This window comes from Lacerta agilis, chromosome 17, assembly GCF_009819535.1.
Source record: "Lacerta agilis isolate rLacAgi1 chromosome 17, rLacAgi1.pri, whole genome shotgun sequence".
NCBI classification, from domain to species: domain Eukaryota; kingdom Metazoa; phylum Chordata; class Lepidosauria; order Squamata; family Lacertidae; genus Lacerta; species Lacerta agilis.
Window position 1 is genome coordinate 36,514,691 of NC_046328.1, and position 7,433 is coordinate 36,522,123.

The window sequence follows — 7,433 nt, forward strand, 5'->3', positions numbered from 1 at the left end:
TGGATTGTGGCTGCAGTCGGCCAAAACCCACTCCCTTTTCGTTTTATGGTTGGAGAAGAGTCATTCCTCCTCCCCCCGCTCCAAGGGCCACTGGCGATAAGCATACCCAGTTCCCGTCTTATCCCACATTCCAGTTGATAAAATAGATTCATCCTGATTCCTGACTTTGAACCGCAATCCTGTTTTCCCAGCAGCTGCTTAAAAGACAAAGCTGTAATTTGATAATATACTTGTGGGGGTGGCAAAGGCGGGGTGGGGGTGGGGGCAGCCAGCCTCTTCCGCTTTGTGCATGATAATTCTCCAGGTGCACAAATCTCTTGTGGTTATTATGAAATCGCCACCACAAACGCTCTTAAAGACAACTCTTTTCTTTTGCAATTTAATCTCGAACATGTCCAAGAGCTGGGCTTTCATCTTTGCCTACACATCTCCCTCCCCTCCCCAAGAAATGGCGCTTATTTGGCGCCCCCTCCCCCCCCCTCAACTGAACCCGGAAGTGGCAGCGCAGACCCCCTACCCACCCAGACCTCATTGCCGTCTCCTCGTCATCCATTTCTTCTGCAGGCGAGGCTTCCATCTCCTCTTTCCCCTGATGATGCAATCGGAAACCAGGGCAGGGAAAATGGAAGGAAACAGACCGATACTGAGTAAAAGAACCCCCCCCCCCAAATTATCCCTCTTGAGTTATTCAGAAGCAAGATATGTAATTTCACGCTTTCTGGAAGTGGCTGCCGGCAAGAGGAAGAAGGAAACAGAGCTTGCAGCTCAACGGGCCAAAGACCCGCGGGCCGGATTTTGCTCACAGGCTGCCTAGTCGCCGACGACTCCTCCAAATCTTAGCTGCAATCTCAAAAGCCACCCAGCTGTAAGTAGTCGTTTTTCATGATCAAGGGGGGTGGCGACGTGCCTCGCTTAATTCCCCGCACACTTCCGGCTGCCATAGCCACAAACAGGAACGTGGGCACGCCTCAGGCCCTCTCAATGCAGCTCGCCCTCCAGCCAAGAAATACATTCAGTCCCAGTTTTGCAAACCACAGTCCCCTTCCCCACCCAGCAAAAACACATAAGAGACAGAACGTGATGAGAAGGAGAGAAACACAGGCAGACGACACCGACAGAAGCGCTCTCGCGAGCCTTTTGCGATTCAGCCTCGCCGTACAATTTGAAAAGTAAAACACTACAGGGAATTGGTCAGAAGAGGGGTGTAGACAAAAGGTTTAGTCGCACTAAAGGACAGGAGCCCAGCTCCACCAGCCTCAGATCAGGTCGAAATCTAAAGGGCCGACGCAGGCTATAGGGGCCCTCCAGAAATTGAAACTGTTGAACTGGAGGAGGCTGCTGTCTTCGCCGTCGTCTTCCCCGCCGGAGATGCTGCGGTTCTGCTTCTTCCGCTCTGCTGCGAAGCTGCCATAGCCTCCCTTGGGCTTGTAGGCGGCCATGTCAGCTAAGCCCAGGTGTTCCAGCTCGCTCAGGTCCAGTTCTGGGATGGGCATCCTCCAGTACAGGAAGGAGTTGTACTGGGAGTTGACTGTGTCCCTCATTTTTTGCTGAATAGAAAGGAGGAAGAAGGGATCTTCTGTTAGGGGAACGCTCGGGAGGGCTGAGTGCTAGGCATGTCGTTAATAATAATAATAATAATAATAATTTATTTGTATGGAGCCCATCTGACTGGGTTGCCCCAGACACTCTGGGCAGCTTCCAACTCATATAAACACATAATAAAACATCAAACATTAAAAACTTCCCTAAACGGGGCTGCCTTCTGGTGTCTTCTAAAAGTTGTATAGTTACTCATATCCTTGACATCTGATGGGAGGGCGTTCCACAGGGCGGGCGCCACTACCGAGAAGGCCCTGTGCCTGATTCCCTATAACCTAACTTCTCACAGTGAGGGAACCGACAGAAGGCCCTCGGAGCTGGACCTCAGGGACCAGGCTGGACAATGGGGGTGGAGATGCTCCTTCAGGTACACAGGGCTGATACTGTTTGGGGCTTTAAAGGTCAGCACCAACACTTTGATTTGTGCTCGGAAACGTACTGGGAGCCAACGTAGGTCTCTCAGGACCGGAGTTATATGGTCCTGGCGGCTGCTCCCAGTCACCAAATCTGGCTGCCACATTCTGGATTTAGTTGTTTCTGAGTCACCTTCAAAAGTAGCTCCACATAGAGCGCATTGCAGCAGTCCAACCAGGAGATAACCAGAGCATGTGTCACTCTGGCGAGACAGTCCGCGGGCAGGTAGGGTCTCAGCCTGCGTACCAGATGGAGCTGATAAACAGCTGCCCTGGAGACAGAATTAACCTGCGCCTCCATGGACAGCTGTGAGTCCAAAATGACTCCCAGGCCACGCACCTGGTCCTTCAGGGGCACAGTTGCCCCATTCAGGACCAGGGAGTCCCCCACACCCACCCACTCCCTGTCCCCCAGGAACAGTACTTCTGTCTTGACAGGATTCAAGAAAACGTGGTTACTTACAGACGTTGTGGGGCTGCAGTGCCGCACAATTGTCAGAGGGCCAGCTTCAGTGCAGAAAGCAAAGGCTTTCAATCCCCAGGGGCATCTGCAGGCAGGGCAGAGAGAGACCCCCTGCTTGCAGCCCTGGAGAACCCCTGCTGGGGGTCCTGAGCTAGACCAACCCCAGGGTCTCCCTGGATATGAGGCCACCACCCCTTTCCTCAGAACCATGAGGACTAGGTTCTTACTTTTACGACAATAGCTCAGTAGCGGTACACCTGCTTGGCAGGCAGAAGGGCCCAAAGACATAGCCAAGGAGGATTGGGGGTGCCCCCTGCCTGAAGCCATTGCCGGCCAGCATGGACAACCCTGAGCTAGGTGGGGCAGCACCAATGCAGAGGGCAGCTTCTAATTAAATCAGCTGGACAAAAGGCGCTGTGGCCAACTACACGACCACTAACACTTTTGTTTTCTGCTCCCTGGTTGCAATTTTAAAACTTGTATTTGTGCTGTGGTTTGTTTCCCTATGACTCCAGGGTCTAAGGTTTGCTGTAACTTTACGTCATATATTCCATATTTTATGTTTTATGGGCAATAAATTTGAATTTGAATTTAAATCAGTTGGACCATGAGGACTAGCATCTTGATTTTAGTGGTGGCAGATCCCTGCAGCATCTCCAGCCAGTGGCGATTCGTCACCTGGCAATATCCGGAGGACCGTTTGTTAGCTACCCCTGCCTTAGAAGGTCTGGGGTCCGCCCATCCCTCCTCCGGCCGTGTGAGTTCCTCTCTCCGCACCCAACAGCAACACCCTCGGGTGGGTCTTAACTGTGGTACCTTCCCTCTCTCTCACCCACTCCCCCCCCCAACCACACATCTCCCTTGCCCCCTCCCCTCCCCTCCCTCCTCACTGCCCCACCTCTCAGTATGGAGATCTCCTTTCTTCAGACACGTAGCACATTTCCCCATCCATCCATCATCCAAGGAGGGGCTGGTCCCGTCCCCCCCACCCACCCACCTGCCCCTCTTTGCACGTTCTCTGCCAATTTTCTCTCCCCCCTGACATGCTAGCAAAACTGCACTTCCCATGGTGCAGCGAAAGATCTTTTAGGGGTAGTAGCGGGGGTTCAAAATAAAACTCCGAAAGAGGGGAGAGTAGGCTAGTTTCTCTCCTCCCCTCCCCACAAAAATAAGAGCAGCGCCTGTCCATTCTGCCTCCTATCTCAGGTTCTATAAACTTACTCTTTTTTAAAAAGGGGGGGAGAGAGAGAGAGAGAAAGAAAAAGGCATTGAAACCTGGAGGTTACGCTTCACCCGAGGGTGCATTTTTGGAAAATACTGTAGAATTGTACGCATACAACGTTACGCACCTTCCTGTTTTCCTTTAAGGGAGCCATCTCCTGGTTCCTGGTGTGCTATATCTATCTCTGCCTTCAATGCCTTTCTGGGCTCCCGAGTAAATTACATCACTTTTTAATTTTAAAAGCGGGGTGGGGGTGGGGGATTCGTGTGGGCGCGCAGGCTCCTCTGAAAGACCTTGTGTGGCATCCGAGGCATGTGTGGCAGACATCTGCGTTTTGAAAATAGCCCCCTCTCTGCATGATGGGTGGGTGGGTGCACGGATATTGATGTACGCAGACAGACACACATCCATCTAACATTATTTCCGGATAATCATTTTATTGGAAGGAACCAAATGACTGGCGGAATCAAAACTGAAGGGGATCCGCAAGCCCCAGCACACACATATCCCAAATCACCACCTGCTTAATTTAATAAGTGGAAAGGAGGTGGAAAGGGAGAGAGAGAGAGAGCCATCAAATGGGTGAGATCCTAACCCTACTACCTGGGGGTAAGCCCCCTTGAGTTAAATGGGACTTACATCTGAGTGGACTTGGTTAGGATTGCAGCCTTGTTGTTGTTTTTGAAAACCTGATTTTTTTAAAATTTTCATGTTCAAAGACCCCATTTCATTTGTGGACCACCGTCGCCTTTTCGGGTTTCTAAATATATATATATTCTCCATACAACAAGGGAGTGGTCAGAGAAGGGTTGCGTTTCAATAAAGAGGACCGAATTAGCATTTTAAAACGGTTTTTTTTTCACACTGAACAGGTGGCTGGTGATAACATGGGTTGAAGTCCCATGTTAGCCCTACTCTGAGGAGACCCATGGAAAATTATCAAGGTGGCGTTCTTAGACCTCATTTATTTCAGTCTAATCTAAAACACCTATCTACCCTCTCCCCCGGATTTTCAAGATATAGTATCTATATCTACATCTACATCTATATCTGTAATCAATTATAAAGACATTTATCCCCTGACCTTCAATCCCAACATACCCCTCCAGACAGGCTTAACAGGTCTGAATGAGACTTTTTTTAAAAAAGAAGAAGAAGACAAAATGTATTTTATGCAGGAAGATGCTAACTCCGAACAGATTAATAACAACGCGCGGTTTTGTTTTTTTAAAGGACAAGTGGAAGATGGAAGAAACTGACCAGAATTAAAATATACACACACACACACACACACACCCATTTCCTCCAAATAATATATATTTCTATCAAATACCCTCTTTCTTTTCCGGTTCATCCTTACCTTCCTCGAGAAGGACCCAAAGGGGCTCGGTTGTTGTTCGGGATGCAACAGAAGGAGGAGATGCCTTTTGTGTCGGAGGAGAGAGGGAGGGAGAGAGAGCTCTAGTGGTCCAGAGAGATTGGGCAGATGGTGTGATCCGTCTCCCCTCCTGCTTTTGTCTGGCTGGGTGTGTGTGTGTCCCCGCGTGGGTCTGTGTCTGCTGCGCACAAGCCTCTCCCCTCTCTCTCTCTTTTGCTGCAATGCAGCCCCTCCTAAGCCTTCAACACAAGAGCTGCAGTGGCCCCAGTGAATCAGCTCTAAGAAGAATTTTCTATTTTCAGTCGGGGAAGGAGGGGAAGACGGGAGGCTGAAGCCATGGAGATTTTCCTTCCATATATATGCATGGTGGATGCAATCTCTGTGAGCTTGCCAGGAGCGGGGTGGGTGTGTTTTTAAAACGGCAACGATTAGATAATTGCCTGCATTATGAGTAATTACGATGCACGATGTGGAGAAACAGAGGAAGGTAAACGCTGGTGACACACGTCTTTATTCTGGCCTTTGGTACTATCTGTCTATCTGTCTGTCTGTCTATCTATCTATAGTATCAAAAGCCAGAATGTGTGTGTGTGTGTGTATGAATATATATATGAATGATACACACACACACACACACACACACATATACATAAAACACACACACACAATTTTATTACAGTCCAAAGACCAGCTCGCATAACACAATAGTGACAGCATTTATCTACGAAAGGTTTTTAAATTTGTTGTGAAATTGTTAAATCTAAATGAAGTTGATATTTAATATTTTAAAAAAACAATAGTGACAGCATTCATAAAGATAAAATATACAATTAAAATTGATTGCAGCAATAGCTCATGAGTTAAAATTGAAATATGTACATACATCTGTACAACTAAGATTTGGGCTACCATAAAAATTGATCCTAAGGCGCCCCAAAAGGGGACTTCAGCCTTTCCCTAGTAAACTATTTCACACACACACACATCTCCATCCTATTCTTCTGATTGCAAATTATTTAATAAAATTACACACTGCTTGATCGTTAAAAAACAAAAACACAACCTCAAAGCAGTTTTTAAAGAAAGGTTACCAAGAATAAAAATTAACAGCAGCAGTTGATAAGACTTTTGGAAAGTTAAGGTAACAATAGACTAACAAAAAATACTAAGATTCTAAATATCTGGGTAGGTTTGTTTTCAGCAGGGGCCAAAAAGAGCACAGCAAAGGCTGGTGTCAATAGGCAGGGAGTTCCACAGGTGCTGCCACACTGAAAAATAGAGTTCTTTACAAATGTGGGACAGGTATTGTGTGGTACCTGCAGCAGGGCCAGCTCTGTCCATCAAAGAGGTCAGGTGGACATATATGGAGCAAGGCGGTCTCGCAGATCAACCAGCCCCGGGTGGCAAATTGTTTGAACTGATTTTCACGCTTAGTTTTTACGTGGTCATGATATGCTCTGGGAGCTTATGGGGAAGGTCAGGCTAAGAAATCGAAGAGATGATAAAACAACAACAACATACTTTTCTGTTTAAGTAGAAGTCGGGGTCACCTGGCGAAATCGATAGGAAGCAGGTCGAAGCATTTCCCCACACAAGGCAGGGTTTCACTTGTGGAACTCCCCGCTGCAGGGATTTGAGCTTGAACGCTGCCTTAGGTGTTTGAAAGGGCAGGTCAGGCAGATTGGAGGAAGAGGAGGAGAAATAGCAGTAGCTGAGCGCTGAACAATCTGCTTTTCATGCAGAAGGTCCTTGCTTCAATCCCAAAGGTAGGGCTGAGAACGACTCCCTGCCTGAGACTCTGGAGAGACGCTGCCAGCCAGAGTTGACAGTACTGAGTTATGTGGATCAAATGTTTTACTTGCTATAAAGCAGCGTTCTTGGTCATGATAGAACCTCCATGTTCAAAGGCAGTGTATATCTCTCCAATATTCTCAGGATATTGCTCTAGTGATGCTCTAGGAAGCTGCCTTTCACTGAGACCATCAGTCCATCTAGCTCAATATTGTCCACACTGATTGGCAGCAGCTCTCCAGCGCTTCAGGCAAGGAGCCTGGTTATGTCTGCACCCTAAATTTAAAGCACTCTTATAGCACTTTAACAGACACGGCTTTCCCCTAAGAATCCTGGGAACTGTAGTTCACTAAGAGAGCTGAGAGTTGTTAGGAGACCCCTCCCAGAACTACAATTCCCAGAGCTGTTTCACAATCAACTCTTCTTCCCAGGGAACTCTGCACCATTAAAAAAAAAAAAAAAGATTCCTGTTTTAGAAAAGTAACTTAAATAACACAGACTGGAGGGAAAAGTCCTGATGACACTTTACTGAGCAAACTGAGCAAAAACAGCATATGATTTGAGGAG

General features: G+C 47.8%; 1 protein-coding gene across 1 annotated transcript; it reads right to left on the reverse strand.

Moving 5' to 3' along the window:
• Nucleotides 1-666: 666 nt before the first annotated feature.
• On the reverse strand, nucleotides 667-3,846 carry MLLT11 (MLLT11 transcription factor 7 cofactor). The gene is made up of 2 exons (XM_033174642.1): nucleotides 3,825-3,846; nucleotides 667-1,547 (listed from the first exon to the last, which is right to left on the reverse strand). The coding sequence occupies exon 2, from the start codon at nucleotides 1,539-1,541 to the stop codon at nucleotides 1,257-1,259; it is 285 nt and encodes a 94-aa protein (XP_033030533.1). The 5' UTR covers nucleotides 1,542-1,547; nucleotides 3,825-3,846; the 3' UTR covers nucleotides 667-1,256.
• Nucleotides 3,847-7,433: the final 3,587 nt, after the last annotated feature.

Bases quoted from the DNA above. Each gene is read 5' to 3' on its own strand.
- MLLT11 (XM_033174642.1), bottom strand. From the start codon at position 1,541: ATGAGGGACACAGTCAACTCCCAGTACAACTCCTTCCTGTACTGGAGG.